At 42.7% G+C, this 24,257-nt stretch overlaps 1 protein-coding gene across 3 annotated transcripts in view; it reads left to right on the top strand.

Moving 5' to 3' along the window:
• The window catches only part of LOC116398588 (zinc finger matrin-type protein 4), a 45,947-nt gene that overhangs the window by 4,390 nt on the left and 17,300 nt on the right, over positions 1 to 24,257 (top strand). Inside the window, exons 2-5 of one of the 3 annotated variants that reach the window (XM_031875022.1) lie at positions 9,231 to 9,347; positions 12,032 to 12,136; positions 18,037 to 18,214; positions 21,487 to 21,744. In XM_031875022.1, the coding sequence (XP_031730882.1) occupies positions 9,231 to 9,347; positions 12,032 to 12,136; positions 18,037 to 18,214; positions 21,487 to 21,744 (658 nt within the window). The remainder of the gene's footprint in view (positions 1 to 9,230; positions 9,348 to 12,031; positions 12,137 to 18,036; positions 18,215 to 21,486; positions 21,745 to 24,257) is intronic. The other 2 variants (XM_031875031.1, XM_031875041.1) reach the window with 2 other exon arrangements.

Below are 24,257 nucleotides of genomic sequence, written 5' to 3'. Positions count from 1 at the left end.
TATTTAATCCATGTGTGTGTGTCTGTGTGTGTGTGTGTTACACAGCATGCAGTCCAAGCTTATTCAGTACATATCAATAGCATATTCCTTTGTGTGCATGTGTGTGTGTGTGTGTGTGTGTGTGTGTGTGTGTGTGTGTGTGTGTGAGAGATGCACAGCATGCACTGCAAGCTCATACATATATATCAACAGCATATTCCTTTGTGTGCATGTATATTTGGTCATGATTTAGACTGCACAGTATGATGTTTATATGTATGCTATCTTTGTAGATGGGGGTATTGCGTGCATGTGGGGACTACGTAACTCATTTCTCTACTGTAGAATCTGTGTGGTGTTGTTGTGTAAAGGCTGTTGTCCTCTCTCCATTTTCTTGGAAATGTTTCTGCAATAGAAAATAAACAAATGGTGCCTTCTCATTTTCTATTCCCGGATCAAACCCACACGCATTTTTCGAAAACATATTTGTTTTCTTTAAATCAAATGGCAAAGGAGGCAGAGTTCATATAACTGAAGCCGACAGTGGTTAATAGGGTGAATACTACTATTGTTGTTACTTTTTTTTCATTTGATCTTATTTGATTGACCCAAAACTAAATCTAAAATATATAGCTTAATGTTTTAGTTGCTTTTCTTGTCGGCTTGTTTTCAACATGGACTTTATTTCTTTTGTACGATTGGATGATTGCATGATCAATGCTTCTCTGTTCGGGTAGCTCCAGTTTGCTGGAAGCACTGTTCTCTAACAAACACTCATGGACCAAACAAGCTCTGGGCTTAACATTTAAACCCCAAAGCTAAAATCAATCATTTCAATGTAATAACACTCGCACTGTCTTAGAGAATACAGCTACTGGCAAACTGAATCAACAAAAATGTCTACAGTGTAAAAGTTAAGTCAATCAATCCCATGGTTCCTATGGTCAGCCTCGGATGAAAACAACAGAAAGAGTCTATTAACACTATTAATCTGGACTTACTTTACCCTGACCTTGACCTGTGTAATTATTCCAGCACAATTCCACAGTGGGTCACGCAGGCTGCCATGTATACATCAGAAACCAATAGTGTTTTTGTACGTTTTCATAGAAACGCTGTGAAAGAGAAAACGAAGTCACACAAATGCAGAGACACACCGCTCTTACAAAAGGTGCATTAATGGGCTGTTTTTTACCTTTTGCTTATTGTGGGGATTCCTGCAGGCAAGGCAACTTACATTTACTCAAGCAACACACACACACACACACACACACACACACACACACACTGTGACAGACACTTAAAGCATATATAAAATCGGAGCCCTGTGATTGACAGTTGATCCTACAAGGATATTTGTGTACATGTCCCCTTAGGACCAAAACACATCATCACCTCTCAGCTGTGTTGTACTAAAACTATTTATATTCCCTCTTTACAGTCAAGCCCCCAGAACCTTGAGGTAATATTCTTATCAAGCTTTTTGTGCAACAGAACAATGAGCTTATTGAACTAATTAGTAAAAGAGAAAGAGTCATATTTCTAATTAGGTGTTTGCAGTCATATCAGTTCAGTAAGGGAGACAAAGAGAAAGCGAGGGAGAGAGGACTGAGAGATTTGGAGAGAAGAAAGTCATTACAAAGCATTATTTGGCTTGTGTCACTTCAGTTGTTCCACTTAACGCAATTTTATGTATTCACAATCTCTGGGGTAAAGCATGTCTGTGGTGCTGAGGTGCATGTTGCCTCATGGGAAATCCGTTTGCTCCCTTCTGCATTTCACCCCAATCTGCCCGCTAGTAAAAAACATATTGTACATGGAAATACATTGTAAGATTGCTTATGGAAAATATTGAATTATAATATTATTCTTGGGTGCGCTGATCCCAGTTTCACTCTCTGCTTACCAAAAGCAATGTGCATATAACTGTGTATTATACTGAGAGGACCACACGCTGCCTACAGCCCAAATCCTTGAAGCGAATATATTTCTGCTTAGTGCAATACCATCTTTACCCTCTTTATCAATTTTCCTGGTGTTGTTGGATCCTCAAACCTCGCTGTGACATCAGTGCAGTCTCAGGTCTAATACACTTGGTATTGCATCTGGGTGTTAAGTGCAAAAACCAAGACATTGTTTAATGTTAAGGGGAAAATATGGAGATGAGAATTGTGCCAGGAAAGTCAAACTAAACATAATAAGGACAGAATGTGCCAAAGTATAAAAACAGTGCAATTAGTTGCTAATGGAACAGATAGACCCCAACAGTTTTGTTGGCCATTCAGCATAGCACTCCCCATATGTTACAGTAACATAACGACCCCAATTGAAACTTCAGGCCGCCTTCGTCTCCCCCCATTAACTTGGTTACTGAACACGCACACACACACACACTCATAGATAAAAGGGAGGCCGAGATGTGCTCGGTTAAATTGGGAAAGCTTTACTTTGCCCGGGATAATAGTCTTCATTCACTCTCTAATGAATCCATATTGTGGCCTAAAGCGGTGGATCTGTTATTAATACCATTAACAAGTAATGGCCCGGAGAGAGATTTTCAGAGATAAAAGTACCACAGCCGCACCGAATAAAAGGTCTGAGAGAGGCCGAGAGGTTACACAGTCTATGAAGTCAATAAATAAATGAGATGAATAGAGTTGACTTATAGTTTGCTACACAAACTGCCTTGCCCTGAGACAGCACTCGTGGGGACCTTCTGTTCAATCTTATTAATCTACTGATGAACAAATGTTCTTTTGAAATGTGGAAACGCAGCAAAGAACCGAGGAAAAGTCTCACTTGTGTCAAGTTTTTTTTATTGGCTGTGCTATTCCGCTGCAATATTTCCCATAAATATGACTAGTATGGAACAAAAGGACTAAGAGTCTACAGCCATGCTCTGTTAACATGCTGATCTTAATTAAACAGGTGCAATATTTATGATGTTCACCATCTTAGTTTAGCATGATAACCTTTGCTGATTAGCACAAAGCATAGCTGAGGCGGAAAAAATTGAGATTTTCACCTGGTGATGGCTGGGTCAAAGTTCAAATGAGGACATGAATGCGAGTCCAAACAATTCATATTAGATGTTGAGATATTTCATAAGATTAGTGAAAACCTTGAACCGATGGATCACCAAAGTCATTGGCATTCATAGCAGGACTGGCATGTTGGCTAAGCTAAGATAGTTGACATGAAAAAGTCTGGGGGGGGTCACTAAAGCTATTACAATTCATCCTGAGGGGGACAAGGATGTCTCAACCAAATGTCCTAACAATCCATCCTTTAGTTGAGATCTGGCCGGCCGAGATTGCTGTCAATGGAGGCACGCCGCTAGCATGGCTAAAACGACTCAGAACTGACATCCACTTGATTCCTCTGTAAGTTGTGATGCTCCGTGCAATAGACACACCTCCGTCAGTACCATATATGTTCTGATGTTCAATAGTCCAGGCCAGGCCTCAGACTATTAACGCAAAATAAATAGTGAGAACGCCTCTTCTTGTTTTTAAGCTGTATTTATTCAGGAAGTCTTTTTGGGATCCTGATCCCTTTTGCGAGGGTGAGCCGAGATTGTACACATGCCGCTATCTCAAATATTATAGAACATTTCTGTAAGCATCCCTAAGAAGAATGAACTTGTCTAACTTCAAGTTGCATTGCAAATTAACTGCAGCAGTAAGGTGCATAATACAGTAGCTTATCTGCTTTTCTTTGGCAAGAGTAGATAAGTCTACACCATCCCTTATGAATAATCCCTGCCCTCAAGGCCACATTTCCAACACTGGGAGAGAAACGAGGTAGAAGTGCTGGGGGAAAGATGCAAAGCATAGTGTGAATATGTGTGACTGTCAATAGGAAGGTGCTCATAATGCTCTAAAATAGAATATGGGGCACAACAAGCAGTGAGCAAAGGGAGGGACAGTCATAAAAAACAGACACACACACTGACTCAGGGGGAGAAGTGTGTGAACTGACCTTGGCATTAAGTGTGTGTTTCTTTTCTGCACCACACTGTCTCTGCGAAAGACAATCTACCCTCTCGGTTTGACTATGCTGAAATGAACAATGAGGGAACAGGCAGGAACCCTAATCACATTTTTGTCACCCATTTTGGATCTTAAGCTTTTAGCTCTTGGTTTTACTTTGTGAGGCGAGACTTGTGTGTTTGTACCCTAGCTGTATTTGAGTGTGTGTGTGTGTTTGTTTGCAGTATTGAGCAAGAACAGTACAACGCAAACTCCTGCAGTGCAAACAGAATGAATGAGGATTTGGGTTCAGACTCAGGCTCCTGCTCCTTTGAAGACGTTATTCCCTCAGTCTAGTACCTTTGATTGCTGCTGTACAAAGGGGAGGTTTGGAGCGAGTGTGTGTGTGTGCGTGTGTGTGTGTGGTGGGGGCAGACGAAGAGAGAGTGTCGGAAAGATTATATTACAAAGAGTGAAACAGGGAAACAAATTGTAATGTGGAACATCAAAGTGACACGGCAGAGTGGGTTCCATATTATTAACCCTGCAACCTTTCCTTTTGTTATACCCACCAGTGACTCATTAGACAGGTCATTGGCTCACAGGCTGATGTCAATATTTCATCGACTGTATGCATAATTTGACAGTTAAATCAGAGCAGCACTTTGAAATGAAAAAGGAACTATTATATATATAAAATGTGACCTCAGAAAGAGGGAGAGGGGAACAGACACTTCACAGCGACACTTCTGATGGAGCAGAAATGGAAAGATCAAATCCTTACCTCAAGGGGAACTTTGGTATTTCTTAACCTATATTCTATTTTCCATGTTTTTGACTAATGAGGACAACAATTTTTTGAAATTGTTTCTTTATTGAGCGACAACTCTGCAGCCAGCAGTCGCAAAAACGGCTGCAATGTTATCATGCCGGGCGATTCCGCACCATCAATGTATGTCCACTAAAAGTGTTGCTACTTACAGGCTCAAAATGTGTATTTTTAATTATAGGAAAGGACCCTAAAGAACTGTAAAACATTGTTGTTAACCTTTCACTTGATCCGGTCTGTTTGTTATTGTGTCATGTATGACTTGTTGCCGCAGCCCCTCTCTCAATTTCTCACCCATGTTTACAGCGTCCTCCGGTAACAAGTCACACACGACACAATTACAAGCAGACCGGATCAATCGAAAGGGAAACAAATATATTCTAGTTCTCTGTAGGGTCCTTTCCATAATGTTGGCAGACACTTATAATAACAATCTGAGCATTTATGTGGCAAAAACAAGCACTTTGAGTGGACACATCGATGCAGTATTGCCCACTATGATAACAGTTGTTCTAGCTCAATAGGCTATTGGACCAATTAAAAAAATGGTTGTCTCCATTAGTCACTTAGACACAAAAACATGGGAAAATAGGGTCAAGGTTAGAAAATACCGACGTTACCCTTCATAAGAAGTCCTGCTATTCTCTCTCTTTTTAATCCCTCAGTCTCTCCGTGTGTGCTTCTCTCTCTTGCGCTCCGTAAAGTGTGTCTTCCACTGGTTCATCTCTAGTTAACGTTATACCGGTGGCGCGTGCACATCAAGAAAAATGACAATGGAATGAAACCATGATTTTCAAAGGGGACATAACTGAGAGTGTTACGAACAGTGTCTCTGCAGCTCCCCGTTGGTATAAGACATTACACTATATCTCTGTCAGTGCAATATGGCTCTCATTTAGTACAACGCTATCTAGTTGCAAGTAATACTACAAAGTAATTCATATTCTAAGCCTAGGCGACAGAAAACACTCTAAGTGGTAGCATTTACTAGACAAGAACAAAAAGCCACGTCCAACTCGATGTCGGCTTTATTACGAATTGTGGACCAGAGGCGCAGATTTGAGGGAGGGCTCAGAGTTCACTTAAAGGGGTCTTAAAGGAGAACCCCCTTAAAGGTCATTCTGTCTTCACATGCCTCTGGCTTTCATGCGTTCGTTAAGTCTCGTCTAGGTTTTGCAATCCTTTTTCTGATTGAGTTTTTATTTTTAATTTGAGTAGATGTGTATACTTTTCATATCTCTGTCCTCTGTCCATCAAAGTTCAGAAAAATATCTGTGAGCATATATATATACACACACACACACACACACACACACACACACACACACACACACATTTAAATGCTATATTTATCTGCCTCAACTGAGCAGCAGCCACACGGACCTTACAGCAAAGACAAAAGTCTCTCACGTGAAACAAACCCAAAATAAAGCACAGCATTAGTTCACAAACTGTGCTGGCTGATTAGAATCAACTATGGCTCGTAATGTCCAATTATATTCATGAAGATGTATAACACGGCCAACAGCAAAGCCGACTGATCGTAATATATTTTTGACGCAAGAGGTTTGGAAAAAATGGCATTTTTCATAGTGAAGTTGTGCACAGGTTATAAGAATCCCCCCGAAGAGAAGAGACTTTTTTCCCCAATAAATGGTCAATGAATTCCATCATCATTGATTGCATGGTTTACAGTGACCTTTGTGTGCATCCAAGCAAAAAATAAGATGCTGAAGAAGGAATCGAAAGATGAACTTAAATTGAAATGTCCACCGATGCTAAGTATAACACATGGCTTTTTTTTGGTTCATGCCCCTTCGGAAATTGTTGCAATAATTGGATTTCAAAACATCACATGATCTGACACAGTATGGTGGCAATGAAACCCATTTTCCATTAAGACCTCTAAACCCATGTAACATGAAGACATCACGTTCAGTGCACCATTATAACCCCCCCCTCCCTCTCTTTTTTCCTCTCTCCATACCTCTTTCATTATTTCCCCCCACTATCTGTCTCTCCATCTTTTTGCTTCGTTGGGCCTGCCATGCTATTAATCTCACCAACAGATTCAGTCTATTAATTAGTCCACGTCCTCCATACTGCATGTAATAATCAAAAGGTAATAGAGATATTAGGAAGATAAGGACGTTTCTGCAGTCGATCACTTTTAATTAGCCTGAAGATTAGAAGATGGATTAGCTTCTGCCTGGCTGACGTCCAGACAGACAAGGTTTTTTTTTTCTTGTCACAAAAAGCTGGAGGACACAATTTCTGCAGCAAGTCTAATATGTCAGTTTGCAAAATAGATCTGTTCCTTCGTGTCTTATGAGACACTTCACAAACTGAAGGTGATAATGCATCCATGCCTCCAGACAAAACAAGTTTCCAGCTGACATTTCAGAATGAATATTATTCTTCTCAGACGTTTGTAACTTGCCTACAGCACGCATTAAGGTAATGTTAAAGTGTGTTGCTCTACTTCAAATGTATCTGCATTGCCATTTTATTTTAATGTTTGCGGTCGTACTGTGCTGTCGGTTTAACTAGATAATTGAGGAATTGTCTATACAGCATGTCAGTAGTTAATTGGAGGGTCCAGGGTGCACTAAACAGACAAGGAGAACAGACAGCGGTAATTACCAGCAGTGTGTTAAAGTCTGTGTGTGTGTGTGTGTGTGAGTGCTGAGCCTAAAAGGTAATTACACACTACACTTGAAATAAATAATACCAATTCCCGTCACTGCGTTTCCCTGCTGACACATGGAGTAGATTTTGTGTGATCTCATCCCTAATGTTGCAATTCTCGGGATACCATGCCGGACAAAAGACCACCTCCTTTCAAAGTTACTGGAGCTGACCTCTGCAGCATTCATGTATCTTGCTCTATAAAACATTTGCACCCTGTACTGTCGCTTCCTTGGGGCAAGGGGCTCATCCAGTTTAATGGTGGATGTTCCTGGACCATTCCCTGCAGACACGTTACTCACCCCAGCCCTGTCAGAGCAGTGCCTACGGGGCACATGTAATAAAGAGAATAGAAAATTGAACACAAGGCCACAGAGAACATCATTAAACCATTTTCTATTACAGTACTCAGTATAACAGGGAAAGAAAACACTGCTTCCAGAGCCACGGCTCCCGGTGGGATGCTCAGGTCTCTATGGTTTTACTGGTTAGGCAATTCTAGCCCCAACAAGGTTTTAAGACACCCTTTCTCAGCGGAAAATGTTGCCGGAGACCTTTTAACAATTTACTTCAGAGGCTGTAATACTCACCGAAAGTTGCTAATGGCTACACTGTACCGCTCTACAGCATTTATATTTCTTGCCAGAGCTCAGAATTTTTTGCAAAGGGTGAAAAAGGTGTATCTCTCTTACGTATGAACTTGCAAAATCGAATTTTGGTTGTGAGTGGAGCTGCAGAGTAGGGCTTTAGGGAAGCATGCATACTAACTCTGTCACGCCCGAGGGGCAGATTGGAGACTCAAACGCAGACACAGGAGACGAGGTGGAGTTTAAACTTAGGTATCTTTACTGGTCAAAACGGTCATAAACAAACTTGAAGCGCCTCCAACGGAGCGGGGAAAAAGATCCAAAGTAGGATGAGTGTAATCAGGGGAAACACACACACACAGACAGACACAGAAACACAGGAACACACACACAGAGACACGAGGAAGCTAACGGGATGTTACAAACTCAGTGTGGAGTTGAAAAGATGACGGAAGAAGTCTGTCAATATTTGGCCTAATAACATCGTAAGAAAGTGAAAACACAAGTTTTTTAAACTTTCATGAACTCCTGAACAATGTTCCTGCACTTCTTTGTTTAATTTGCATTCCTGAAGGCTGCGGTGTCAAACATCCTGCTTCACCTCTGTTCAGTTCACAGGGTCATGTTGTAGTTTTTCTTGACTACATTTATTTGTTCATTGTAATTAATAGTTATATGGCAGATTATTATTTGAAATACCAAACACATACACTGATAAATAAAACTCCCAGCAATGCATTGTGTAATTAAGATTAGGACCACCTTGCCCAATTACAAAAAAAAATGGCCCATTCTTAATTAATTACATATACTTTTGCTAATTAACTATTACTTTGTAATGGAACATATTTACAACAAACAATTCATAGTATATATATATATATATATATATATATATAGAAAAATGCAGGAACTCAAGCCAGAGCCTCAGGGCAATGTTTCTAAGACTAGAGCCAAAATCATCCACAAGAGGATGTTCTGACAGAGAGGATCAACATATATTTGGGCTGAACTGTCATGACGAATCAGTCATTCTGAAGGAAAACTATTTCTAAATTGAGATATATGCATGCTCATGCACCTCGAACACACACTGTAAGGTTCACTGACATTTGTTCTGCATTTGAATGATATTCATATTTGTGTATGTTTGGGCATGTGTGTGTTTGTGTGTAGTCTCAGATGAAGATGAAGTCTGCAGGCGTCGTGGATGGAGGCTTGTTCACAGAGAGCTATTGTAACATCTGCAATGCCCAGCTCATCTCCGAGTCCCAGCGCACCGCTCACTATGAGGTGAGTCCGTCTCTGCTTGTACAGGAAGGTTCCCACAAAACAAACAAACAAACTAAATGTTGCCACCATCACTGCTTGGACAAGCAGATTCCTGCACTGTACACTTCTTAAGGCATCTCAGCCTTATTTGTACCAATTTAGGGCTTGTGCCGTTCCAAGCAGCGCTCATCCATTATACATAGACTTAATGCAGCATGGTAATGCTCGTCACTTGCAAACAAACAAACACACACACACACACACTTTTTGTTTAAATGTATTCTACCTCTCAGCAGACTCTCTAAGAGTAATTTAATTATAGGCCATTCAATAATCAGCCCAGTGCATTATTTAACTAGGATGTGTCTCTGTGTGGTGGTGTGTGTGTGTGTGTGTACGCGTGCACACGTGCACTTGCGTGCATGTACTGCAGTGAGGTCCTCCTTGATTACAAGACCCAATTGGGATTAACAAGCAGACTAATGAGGACAAGACCCTTATCTGGGGAGAATTAAGCAACGACAACGGCCGTGTGTGTTTGTCTGATGCTTATCTACCAACCGACCTCCGTCTGACAGAAACACACCGCCTTGAGTTGTGCAGAGGAATGGGCAAGTTGAGTCAGTGCATTTCTTCAGTGTCACCCTCTATAACAGGTCTCTGTAGAGGTCGGTAGATCAAGGAGACATGGCAAGAAATAATTGAAATGCAAAGGAGTTTTTGTGTATTAGTTTCAATAGAGACCCAGAGACAACAACAACAACAGGCTAAAGAAAGGAGTGCTATCATGGGGGATGAATTATTGAGGAGCTCCGGGTTCTGGAGTCCTTCCCCTCTCCACTGGCAGCAACGCACCTCTTTCATAACTGCCGAAAACACCAGTGGAAATACTTACTATAGGTTACAACGGGTGGTAGTTGCTCGCTATAGCTGTAACTCCTCCAACTTGAGTTGATACTAAAAACAGAGGAAGAGACACAGTCCATTAGTTTAGGGTGCCCGTTGAGGGTCACTGCAGGGTAACCATGGTGACACAAGGTCCCGCTTTTAGCCCATACCCCAGAGCCATCGACTGCACATGACCATTTATACACCTACGAACACAAGCACACACTCACACAAGCGCTGACAAACTGAATTAAAGTAGTCTAACAAGTGAGGGGGCATGTGAGGTAGAGGGAGTGTGTCTGTGTGTGTGTGGGGGGCTTCTAGTCCCGGGGGCAGAGGATCCAATCTAAGCATTGGAGCTGCAAGTACAGTGTCTTGTCTCCCATTCGCTTTCTTTGTGTCCTGTTCAGCCATGATATCTATTTAAACTAAACAACTTAACTTGACCTAACTTAAGAACAACAAAACACAATTCCCCTAATCATGTGACCCACATGATTAGCAGAAACAGTGGAGTGATCCCCTCACAGGGATCCAGTTCTGGAAACAGTCATCTGAAGACATTTGACCCATTTAATCACGTCATTCCAAATTTTTACATTTTTCACCGGTGATGCTTTTGGTAACCACAATCTTGACTTGTATCTCTGCACTCTGTCGTGAATTTGACCGTATATGTGGCATTAAAGATACGATCTCTCTGACAGCGTCAACACTTGCTTCTGGCAAATTGCACCAGCAGTGGAATGTACAGATAATAATAGTTGTTATATGGTAGAAAGGAGTGAAGGTCACCCAGCATGTCAATAAAAAAAAGGATATGTATAGAGCAAGATAGCTGTGTCAACCTTGCAGTCAAACACACAGAGCTGTCTCAACACATACACGTGCACTAATCTTTACCCTCCAGTCTGTCCAGTGACTTCCATTGTTGGCCATTAAAGTGACAGCCAGCAGTTTCAAGGACAGCTTAGCGTCCTTTCTTATAACACACTACTGTACGTTTCTAATTATTACAGATAATAGAGATTGTAACAGAAAATACCACATTATTAAATTGGTAAGCGGTACAGATATTCACATACCTTCTTCCTTCCTGATACTTGACCTTGTGTATCGACCAATACAGGGAAGCAATCTGATACCAGTGTGTTAAAAAAAAAAAAAAAAAAAAATCTCTTCTCACCAGAAAAAAATGTTACAAGATTACATCTGAACGCATCATAATGTTACTCAATGATACATTATATGGTGATGTGATTGGTGCATTTTAGGATGCACTGGAGGCATTTTTGATACTGGTATCGACACAGCTCTAGTGAGCAGCACAAACACCCATCAACAGTACAGATACATACTTAATCTTCTCACCAAGGACTTTTAATATCATGCAGACTCATTGTTTTTTTTTACCAATATATTTATATCTTTATTTATTTTTTAGGGCACCAGGATATTATCGTTTCCCTTTCAATGTAATTTGAGCTTTCCAAATGATTGTCTCACTTCCTTTGGCGCTTTACGGGCCCCAGTGTGCAGGCCCTCATTATATTTAACTCCCAACCACTTCCCCCCTATCCCAACATCTTACTCAGGGCTCCCAGAGAGCTGAGGCTGGTCCTGGCCATTAGTCAACTAGCCAGGAGCAAACTGTCTGCTGACATCATCAGCTGAAACAGAGATAAAAAGCTTGGAGGGAGTAGCCAAGGTGGAGTGACAGTTATTGATTTTTTTTCCCCCACTTGGCTCACTTGATAAAATAAAACTCTGTTCATTGGCTGACACCGTTTCTCTCTCTGTTTCTGTCTCCCTCTCAGAGTAAGAAACATGCCAACAAGGTGCGTCTGTTCTACATGCTTCACCCTGAAGATGGAGGACCACCTTCTAAGAGACTGCGGCCAGATAACCCAGTATGCTCCCATGTGTGTTTCTGTGTCTGTGTTGCATAACATACAGTGTGAAGCTTTTAAGATTCATTCATGAACTAAATGACCTGTTTTGCAGTGTAATCACAAACTGAAGTATCTGATGGTGTTCGAGGAAAGACAATTATTTGCATGCGGAAATGTGTGAATTTGGAGCATGCGGAAAATGTATATAGATGACAAAAACCTGCCTCGGTCCAATCCTTTCCTGGGCCTGTCTACTCGCAGGCTTTGCCGTTGCAGCCAAATGCTCATGGGAATATTCGTTTGATCTGTTGTGTGCAGTTGTGCGCTATAGTTCTCCCAAAAGAGCTGCTGCCTTAGCTGTGGTGTTTGTGGCCAGATTTAGTGGAGGCAGACGCCACCAAGCAGCTCTATATCAGGCTATTGCAGGCTATGGCTAGGGACGTCCGTCAACATTACCAATGCCTGTGTGTCTGTCTGTGAGTGTGTGCTGTAGGTGGGCCATTGTGTTGTCTGTATATTTCTAAAACCCCGGCCTGCAATTTTAGCAAATGCTGAGCTTGCATTTGTGTCCACAGTGAATTGATGGGATTCTAACATGAAGCACAACTGATATTTAGGGGTTGATTCAATTTAGAATTTTTATTTGCGGGTCTTTGCGTATGTATGAAAAAGAAATGCGAACGTAATAGACTATTGTGAAGAGGGATTTTTACAATAGTCCGTTGTGTGCCCCATTTATCTGGGGTATCATGCCATAATACACACACACACATACACACATACACACACACAGACAGAATACATACAGTACACACTGTGAGGACACAGCTGGTGGAAAAATAAAGCTAACTGACAAATCTGTGCCAGAAAGAGGGAAGAGGTGGAGCGTCTCCAAATGCAGTGTAGCGCCACAGCCAAGACCCTGAGCCGGAGTGCAGGGCCAATTATCTCTGTACAGCAACGACCCTTCGTCCTCCACTGATGGAAAAAGATGAAATTCGTGGAAAAAATAAGAAACTTCAATGTTTGTAAATGTCCCCAATGTAAGTGATTTCCGGTGGCACTTGACGAATGAGCAATTTAAAGTTGAAACACCTGATGAATAATGTCTGCGGCAGCAAGCAAACATCTTCAAAGGAAACAGATTCAAGTCATTTTAGATTCCAGCAATAAGATCCAAGACGTGGACGTAATCACTGTGATGTCAGCCATTGGTTTGTGGACTGCCGTTTTAAAGTCTCCCGTTCGGCATTTTGGCTGTTGCCATCTTGTTTTTTTGTAACTGGATGTGACACAAGGGGGTGGAGCTAAGTACAACCAAACGCTGAAGAAGACATTTTTTGGGTGACCAAAATGTTACAATTAACTTTCATGAACTGAAAACACGCTGTGAAAGAGTTGAAGTTGTAAGAAACACAGACCACTCCCAGACCATAGTTTACCAAATGAACATCCTGCTGTATTGAAGAAGACTTGAAACTAGCAACTGAGACTATAAACTTATGTTTACAATGTTTACTGAGGTAATAAATCAAGTGGTTTATTTTCTCATGAACGTCTAACCTCTCAGACACTCAGTCCACCCCCCCCACTGGCTATTAGAAAGTTTAAGGCACGTCCGCATTGGCTCTACTTTTTAGAGCCGCAGGTCACCGCCTGGCAAGCGCATGAAGACAGATCTGGTTTGACAGTCTTTAATATCAGGAGCCAGAACAACCAGGTGGGGTAGGAGTTATTTGTTGTGGTCACATCTTTGCAGACCTAAACACAAGCACGCAAGCTGTTCGCAGTCATTTCATACTGCAAAACTGAAATGAACATTTGCTATTATATTTCTCACCGGTTGAACCCCTTTTTCTGGACTCAAGCTGTGCACTAAGATGTAAAGAGGTGATGCACGTGCACCAGACTGCAGACAATCAGGACATAGGGGCATGTCAAGGGCACATGGGTTTACAAACACACTCACTGTGGAAATATTCACACCTGCGTCTCCATCTGTCTCTCTAAGTGAATAAGACATGACTCAGCCCCTGCTGGCTTTCACCTCATGGGACACTACACACAAACAGACCGTGAGTGCGCGCACACACACACACACACACACACATGCTGTACTGTGAGCGCCACAGCTAGCAATTTGTTCATAACCTCTCATGCAGGGATGTGACATTGATTATCTGACAATGCTGGAAAAACTGATATAAGACGAACAGTTCTCCAGCGATGAAATACTCACCATACGATTTTCTTCTCTCAGCTCTTTCATCTTTTATTTTTTTATTTTTTCCCCGGGGGAAGATTTGCACGTCTTTTCTCTGCACTTCATCTCCGTGTATTTGCCCTTCTGTTCTCGTACTGATTGACACGGTGCAGTCCAATGGGAACAGTAGAAAAAGGATTTTTGCAGAGTGAATGAAGTCTGCCCATAAAATGCCATGCCTTGAGATGTGTGTGTAGGTGAACGTGTTTGTCACAGAACAAACACAGAGAAAGTAGGTCGTAAAGGTGCTCCCAGATAAAAGGGGAGAGAAATGTATCCATTTTTCTACCCAATTCTCCAACCTGCTCTCTCTCTGTCTGTGCCGTTTTCTACCTGCAGAAAGGGCAAGAGATAACAAAATACTTTTTTTTTTCCCCTCGACTTTTATTCTCCTCTAATGCTAAATTTGCACTGTCGGCCCTTTCAATTTACACTTTCAGCGCTTCTTCAAACTCCAAATGAGAGCGTCTGTTTCCCTGTGCTGCTCCATGTGTATATTTAGCAATGTTTCCCACAGCGCCTCGACACAGAGCAGGGGGAGAAGTAAGGAGGAGCAGAGAGAAAGAAAAACAGAAGGAGAGGAAGATTAACACAGCTAATTAGGAGTCTATTGTTAGGTGCATGAGCAGGATGAAGCCACCCAAAAACAAAATATTCTGCGATACAGGCACACTATCAGGCAGCGGATAAACAGGCGTACGTGCACACACAAACAGAAACACACTCAACAATTAGGTCGCATGCAAATCAGTCTCAGCACATGTGTGAGATGCGACAGGTAGAGAGAGTGAGGACAAAAGTACAGAGAGGGATTATTGAAATGAGCGAGGGTAGGAATCTCTAAATCAAAAATGAAGAAACAGAAAGGTTGATGACTTCCAGCGGAGACAGACGATGGAGGAAAACTGAGTCAGAGATGCTGTTTATTGTTTAAAGTGGAGTGGCAGCTGTAATGAGCTGACAATTATTCATATGTCAGTCACCCACACACACTTGAGATTGATTAAAACTTTCCCCGCACTGTCACTAAATCCCTCGTGTAGCATCTGTCATTGAGCGGCAGGATTTGTGTTGCAGCCTTCTTTCAAGAAGATGCTTCTTTATGTTTCAGCCCCATCGCTGTTGACTGATCCTCTTACTTTTCAGTGTGCTTTGACAGGTGAGACCACTGCAGACTGCCACTGAGAATCATCTCAGCCTCTTTGTCCCGAGTCAAAAACAACACAAACATGCAGTTGTGGGACTCTGGCTCACTGCGGTTGATTTTCCTCATCCTGGTACAAGATTTGAGTAGAACAAGATCTCAGCAGCGCTGCCCATGGGAGGGAGGAAGTAGACGAAGTATGGATGATTTCTAAAATGAGGAGTATGAAAGAGACAAGAGGAGAAAGTACACATTATAGTGAAGGTGGAACAGAACAAGGAGAGGTGGTAATGAGGAAGCAGGGAAGATGTATAGGTGAGAGGAATGGATGGAGTGAGGGTGAAAAAAACCAAACATCTTTTACTTTCCAAACACACATGCGACAATGCTTCAATGGCTAATAAGGTACAACAATGAATTTGTACCAAACCAAAAAGTAGAAGGAAATTGAGTTACTGGGGGAGATAGAGGGGGGGGGGGTATGGTACAGTTTAGAGCAATCCTTTAACGTGATCACAGCAGGGACAGACACGGGTGAGGAGAGGAGGCGAGGCGGGGGAGAGGGGGTGGTGAGGGCCTGCCAATACGGATAAATATTTCATCCCACAACAGAGAGAGTCACTGAGACTGGTGCCCAGAGGGGGAGGGAGGAGGCAGGAATGGGAGGGAGGGAGAGAGAGAGAGAGAGAGAAAGTCTGAGAGTGAAGGCGAGACAAAAAGCGAGAGAAGAGAGTGAGAGGGAAAAAAATAGAGAGAAGAAAACAGAAAGAGTGAGATGGGACAGCTGAGAGACAAAGCCAGGCCTGGGAGGTAAAGGTGTCCTTAACTCTCACATCCACTGTCTGTGATGCTAAGCAGTGCTGACACAAGACACACACGCACATTAACACAGACACACACACACACACACATTAACACAGAGACACACTCTCCTACATACTTAGATATGGTGTCGCAGACACTTTCCTATTATTGTCCTCTATTTCACAGAGGCCGAGGTTCCTCTCCTCCGACTGTGGACTGACACCTGGACTAGAAAGCGCTGGTGTGAAAAAGACAGAAAGAAAGATGTGCAAACAAATTCAGAAGAGGCAGCAAGAGACTAACACATAATTAAAGCCTGGATGAACACACCATGTGGAGGTTCAATATGAGCCGAGAGAAGAATAAAAGAAACTGGGGAAAGGGTTGTGAAAGTGTAGAACATAAAAGGTTGCACTGAGAGTGTGAATATTGCTCGTCTTTGAAGACATATTTGATTTTTGTCATTGTTTTAGTTAATATATTGAAGTATGTGGGCTGCCTAACATCACAACCATATGCGATTGTTTTTCAGCAACATGTCATTCCAAAACCGTGGTTATTTATACGCTGCTATAACGGCCTCCACTCCTCTGACAAGTCTGTCCACAAGATTTTGGAGCCCGTCTGCCAGGATTTACTTCGATTTAGCCACAAGAGCATTAGTCAGGTCAGGGACTGATGTTAGATGGTACAGCAAGGCCTGTCCTTATCCCAAATGTGTTAGATGGGGTTGTGGTCAGGTCATTCTCACCAACCTTAGAAAAACAAGCCTTTCTTTATCCCCCTGCTTTATCCATGCCACAGCAAAGAGCCTTCCCCAAACTGTTACCATAGAGTTAAAACCACAGTATATTGTTGTATACTGTTGCATTTAGATTTATTTTAACCGGAACTGCAAGGAGTTTAGTAAAAACCATGGAAAAAGCTTAAATATGTGACACACAGTGTCTGTCTCACATGCAGATCTCTGTTATTCTCCTGCTACGTTTATTATTTATCAGATTTTCGGGTTATTTTTTAAACTTTTTGTGTGCGGTAAGGGCAAGGCTTGATCGGCAAGTGCTATGTTTCCATCGGTCATTACTGGCAATTCCGGATGATTTCTAAAAATGACTGGATTGGTGTGATTTTCCTGACATACAGCCTACAGTATTTTCTTGTTTTTTCCTTGAGATGAGTTGCTTTTCCCATACTGGTGGGCAGAAACAAACAGAAAAAGATAGAGAATTATCTGTGTGTGTGTGTGTGTTCTTTTGAATTTGCATGTGTGAGTATTTTGTACATTTGTGTCAATCAAGCGGTTGGTCTTTTGGTTTGTGTTCCCTCCCTGGGGAGCAACTCTTCCTCATCATTAGTAATGAACCAGCATCGGTGAAAGGACCAAGCCACAGTCTCAGCCCAGAGAGACAGATGAATATTTGATCAGCCTTCCCTTCCCTTTGCTTGCGTGTGTGTGTGTGTGTGTGTGTGTGTGTGTGTGTATTTTTGAGAGAGAAACTGACAAAGCCCAGGAGGTCAGTGCAGAGTGTACAACTTTCCTTTTCTCATCTCCCCCCTGCCTCTTCTCTCCTTTTCTCACCTTCACCTCTCTCTACATCTCTTTTCACATCATTCCTTTCTCCTCAACCACTCTCCTCCGATGTGGTCCATTTTTGTCTCATAACACCTCTCCCTCTCCACCACTCGCTTTTACCATCTCCCCCTACTCTCCTACTGCAGGACTGTGCAGAGACAGAGGTGGACAGGAACAAGTGCTGTACCTTGTGTAATATGTTCTTCACCTCCGCTATTGTGGCCCAGTCGCACTACCAGGGCAAAACCCACGCCAAGAGAGTCCGCCTGGTGCTGGGGGAGCCGCCCAGTCTTCCCGCCGCCATGACCAGCCCGACAAACACAGGTATCTCACACCTTCTACCCGTCTCGCTGTCTGGGCTTGATTATTGCAACAAGACCAAACTCACACATCCAAACATGCACTGTTACCATAACATGACTGTTATGATGCGTTAAGGCTCTGTTCAGTGAAAATGAGTATTGGGCAAAGGACAATTGTAACATTATCACGATGTGTTCACTTGATATTGAATAAGCTTAAACAGTTGTTTGAGGGAGGTGTTTTCACAGCAACATAAATAGATATTAGAGAGTGAAGGATTTTGATGACCTTGTAGACAAGCTGCTATCACCAAACAACACAAAAAAGGGGATCTGTATCTACCAATATGGATAATCAATGAGCTGCAATTAGTATCGGCAGTAAAAATAAATAGCGGCAAAAGAAGTCGAGGGAGTGACTGAGTGCCAGTTGAGTTTTGGGGAAACAAAAAGAATAGAGTATTAATCTGATTCGTCGAGCTAGTTTGTCTTTCTTCTGGTCAGTCTTGAAAGGGAAACACGACATTTATAATCCATAAAACATCTGACGATAAACTGGTGCTTTGGTGATCGACCAACCCTTTCAGCCCCAGCCGATCAATACATCTATTGGATTCCAATCATGGTGTTTGCACACAGAGCCTGTCCTCCCTCAAGATCATGGTAGTTAACTTGGTTGGAAAAACACACCCTCACCTCTACTTGCACATGCCCATGTAATCCAGAGATCCAGTATTTGCACCATGTGTCACTGGACTGAGAATGATTTTTTTAAGTTCAAAGCATACATTTTTATCAGGAGTGGATTTGGAAAGCTTTAGTCATGCTTCAGTCAAAACGTGTAGCCTGGATATCAGGAGGAAAAGTCTGGTAATATAACATGCCAGAGGCCCAAGAAGTAAGACTTTGAAGGTGAAGCACATAAGCAGGAAACAAAATTGCATTAACAAATCAAGACATCTGTATATTCATTTTCTTTTTTCATGCTCATGATTGTTTAAGATTAGCTTTTTCTTTTTTTAAGTGTCAGTGCTGGTGACTCGTCTCCAGGGGAGCTGCATAATGTGATTGAAATTGGATTCAAAGTAGAAATTCACAGAGCTATAAACACACAATCGCTACAAAATGGAGTGTTATAAATAATCTAGCCCCTGAGTAATTTTGTTAAACTTTGGCCTACTTTGGAAAAGTGTCACTACAGTAGAGCTGTTGCCGTGGAGTTCTGTAGTTTTGTGACAGTGGAACCTGGAGGAAAAAGAAACGAGGGAACGAGAGCAAGAAGAGAGGACGAGTGACCTGGGAGAGAAGAAGAGGATTTCAGGAAAGATTAAAGTCAAAAGGAACCTTCACGATCACTCCGAGATGAGCGCTCTATAGAAGATGCACAGCTAAGCTGACAGTCTTATGCGCACATGCACACACACACACACACACACACACACACACACAATTGTCAGAAACATGCATAAGCAAGATGACTGATGCATGCACATTCATATTGGACATGCCCTTACTTGTAAGGACACATGAGTACTAACATACATGAGAAACACACTCAAAGATATGCACAAACAAACCACAGTGAGGTCTGAAGAAGCCCTTGAGAGGTGGAATGCAGAGACTGTACCTGTGTTCCCTCCCCTTTCACACATCACACACTCCAAACCACCTCCTCCTCCTCTTCGTCTTGCACACACACCATCACGCACACTCCCTGTGCCCCGGCTCCATAAAAAACACTTACTTCTGCTCCAGCGTGCAGAGATCACACTCATGGGAAACGAAAGGGCGGTGATACAAGGGATGGAGAGGAAAAATACACCCGAGGATCTCTTCTTGTTGCTGCTCAGCACGTGCTGCTCCACAGAGCTGTCAGGGCTCAGGAGCTTCACTCATGCACGGGCACACACGAGCACGCACGAATGCTGTCCCAGAGATTTTAGGATGGCCTCGTCTCTGAGATTAATATCAGGAAAACGAAATGACAGCAGAAGAGTCACAGGGTTGAGTTTTGTAAGTGAGATGATAGTGTGGCGAAGGCAGTGTGAGTGGGTGTGGTTGCTCAGATGAGCGGAGACACAGCCATAGATACAGTAACTATGTGAACAGAGCCCGAAGACACATCAAGGTATGAGCAGCCAATCAGCTGGAGCCTAGTCAAGACAGACACATACACCCCCAAAAAATACAGAAACTCACACACCTCACACTCATAGTCACGGGTCAACACTTCATGCTTGCTATTCATTCGCCATCAGTGAGCTAATGGTTGTTGTGAAAGAAGTGGCATGACTCATTTGGGCTTTAAAGCGTGTGTGAGTGGGCTTGTGTGTGCGATATGAAATGTTTAAACTTGCTGTATTGTGGCTGTGTGTGGTCATAGTCGTTGTAGCTCTAGAGCCATTGACACGTTGTACATGGCAAATTGGCACATTTGGAAGCGCCATCTGGCATTATGAGCTTTCTCACACCATTTGGCTGTGGACTTAACACCCCCTCACTGTGATCAAGTAAACAGTTTGGACAGAGTTGATTTCTTTGGTACATGTACTGTACCTTACACACACAAGCAGCCCATTCTGGAGCTTCATGCACACACACACACATGCACACACAGGTCTTCACACATTTTCTCAAGTGTGGATTATGCATTCAATCCGCCACACAAACACCCCCATGCACACACAGACACGTGTGCAGCCACACGCGCGTTCACAGTCTTCGCCGCGTGAGCCACAACCGTGTCCTGTGGACAAGGCAGTGCCTGTTGGCTATTAATGGGCAATCACCATGGTAACCAGTGTCGTGTCATAAGTAGCAGGTCACCTGGAAGTCTGCCTTTTTTTTTTTTTTTACATTCCCCAACAGAGAGGAAAGGAGAGTAGGTGAGGAGAGGAGATAAGAAAGAGGGTTTCATAAAAAAAAAAGTAGAAAGCACTTGCAGACTCGTCCCTGGAGTGCTGATGGCTTCCTCCCGACCCTCGTCTACGTTCCACAGATGTGGCCTGCAGCTATCTATTGCTCTTTGCTCGGTCTCCATTGTTACTTCCTAAACCCGGAGCTTTCAACGGGTATTTTACCTGTGTCTGTAAGAAAGACAGTGATCCATGTGAAATGTGAATGTTAATGAAAATATTGTAAATTGTTTTTCGTTTCATTTATGTAATTTTTGCCTTAAAACTCCAATAGCATTTGATTTCATGTTAAAATGATCACTTACTTCTCTCCTTCCCTTCCTCTTTCTGCAATCCCTCACCCCTCTTCTCTACCTCCTATCTGTTAACTCCACCCCAGATTCCTCCCCTTCCACCCCACTGCCCACAGACCCCGCTGCGTGCCCTCCTCCTACCCCTGACCTGGCTTGGCCCTCGGCAGTGGTCGGCGGAAACGGCGGAAGAGAGGCCGGGAAGTACTGCTGCCTGTGCGGAGCCTGGTTCAACAACCCGCTGATGGCCCAGCAGCACTACGAGGGCAAGAAGCACCGCAGGAACGCAGCCAGAGCACGCCTCCTGGAGCAGCTAGCGGGCAGTCTGGATGCCACGGAGAGCACAGGTCAGCCTCTTGGCCCCGAGCCCGACACAAGTGACAAGTGAAGGGCAGGAGGGGTGTTACGACTTTGTACCAGGAAAGACGATAAGGGGGAGATCACATTCAAGATCTGTGGCAGTGAGGGTGGACCTCTGAAATGTTCATATGCCTTTCAATGTGGTGTACATTTCACAGATATTATACTGAGGTAAGCCACACCACTTATTCAGAGAGAAAATGAGCACCCCCAGCCAGTTACTGTAACGATCAGCTTATTCACATTCCCCCTACATTTGTTCAAAAACATGGGTTCTATGTGGCTGGCTTCTATGTTTTTAAACCCCATACGCTTCCATGAAATCAGTCCGGATCAACCCCCTCTACTGTTTATATATACTGTAAAGAATTAATGTTCCACAGATGGTTGGAATGCATTCTTTAAATTTAGATGCAGAATTGTAAAGTTTTATAGTTCTGTCGAAGTCATAATATGAACTGAATTGAATATGGACTCCACCAATTTTAAACGTCAAAGTCTTTCTGTATGAAGTCTATAAAGTAATTTGTGGCCCAGAAGGAGCTTTGGTGACATTATCCAGATAGATCGGCTTTGGTTTGAAGGCTACAGATTGTTATTAGAAAGCGTATATGTAACAGATTGGGGAATGTCCTTTGAAAAGCGTGGGAGATTAGCCGGTTTGGGTCAAACAAGAAGACGCTGTCGAGTTGCATTATTGTGATTGTAGGAGCTAGCATGTTTGGTGCTTGACCTTTTACAAGGGACAGCAGGGACGGACTAAGTCAGTGACTCGGCATCTGCTGAATCAAATTGCTTCTTTTCAATCAGAGCCCAACTTTAATACTAAATCATTAGAGTACTCTTTGAAAGGTATTTACTGGGTAAATGATTTCAAGGGTTGGACCCTAAGGGGAAGATTTAAGTAATCTATCACCCCAGGCAAATAGTTGTCGCTCCCTAATTAACTGTGTATATCAGCCCAACTGACATTTTGACACATCTTGGTTTTCGTATCTGTTTGCAACAGTCTAACATTTCCATGCGAGTTGTCTGGGGTCACAGTTCCGTTAGCATAGCCGTGCTTCTTAGTGCTAGCACAGCAATGTGTTAAACTGACAAAGAAAGTAACGGGGCCTCTGTTAGTTAGCATGCTGCATATAGCATGCTTAGTGCAGCTAAAAAAGTAAATATTTCACATTAATGCTGAAGGGTGAACATGAGTCCCAGCCTGACAAAATCAGGAACTTAAGTAAAGGATTAAACTGAAATGATGTCTTAATGTACATTATTAAATGGTAGAATTTAGATCAAATTACAGTTATCATAGCGAGTCCTGGGTTTTAATTACTATTCTATGTCTTTCTCTCCCCCTTAAGTCCTTTCCTCTCCCACACAAACACTTCCAACCACAAATGTAGCAGTAAGAGAACACTGATTCACATTTCATACACACATTTCTGCCAAAAGGGTATTCTAATGTAAATATTAATAGTCTTTGGCACAGAAAGCGCTTTTCCTTCTCTGGTTCCTATAAGTGATATCGGCCAACGTCATCCTGTTGCGTCACGCAGCCCAACATGCAACATCGGTGCGACACAGCACCTCCACTGCGCACGCATTCAAGTTCAACACACTCGTATACAGCTACAAACAAATATGGAAATCCCCTGTGAGCCGAAGCCGCGCCGTTCGCTTTGTGCTCCAGGTGCCATGACACAAACCATCATCTCAAAAAGCCAATCATATTAACAGCATGAGTCACGTTGCCGCCTACACTGGCTCAAAGGCTTTAAGTGGTGTCACGTTGTATATCGTCCTCCATCCACACACTGTGACCCACATCCTTTTTTGGGAGGTTTTAAATCTAAATCTCAGCATTTAACTACAGAAGACATCTAAAATAATAACAGACACATAAAAGTCAAGATATTCCTTTTGTTCAATCAAATATATTTGCACTCAGTGACGCTCTACTGCAAAATCAATCCGGTCTTCTTTTCAAGGGCAATGAACTGGCTTAAGATTTCTAAGTGAGCTCGCCGCTGACGCGCTCTATTATATGTGCCATCAATCAAGTGTTTGTTCTGGCGCATTTAGTCTGAAACACTTTGCTCATCCCAGTGCAGCTCCATTGTCATATGTCGTTTGTTCTTCTTCAGTCAGACACATTGCATTGGTGCAAGATTCTCACATGGGATTGGCTTTTATCACCACTTCAGGTATGAGGTCACGGGTGTGCCGGGTGTAATCTCAGAGGGAGGGTCCAAGGCGAGGCTGCAGCTGAGCTAAGAGAGGAGGGGGGGTATGAGGAATTGTGTGTCAGTCAAATGCAGATTTGTCTCTGTCCTTTTGGCCTCCTTTTCTAGTTGCAGAACTGTTTTCTCTTTACACTTTTGTTTATATTTTCCCACCCCCTTCCTGCTGCTGTACTCTCTTGTGTCTGCTGTTACTGTGGTTGTATTGTGTGAAAATGTGTGTGTGTGTGTGTGTGTGTGTGTGTGTGTGTGTGTGTGTGTGT

Source organism: Anarrhichthys ocellatus, unplaced genomic scaffold (assembly GCF_004355925.1).
Source record: "Anarrhichthys ocellatus isolate YVR2014 unplaced genomic scaffold, GSC_Weel_1.0 scaffold3, whole genome shotgun sequence".
Taxonomy (NCBI): Eukaryota; Metazoa; Chordata; class Actinopteri; order Perciformes; family Anarhichadidae; genus Anarrhichthys; species Anarrhichthys ocellatus.
This window is presented reverse-complemented; position numbering and strand designations above follow the sequence as displayed.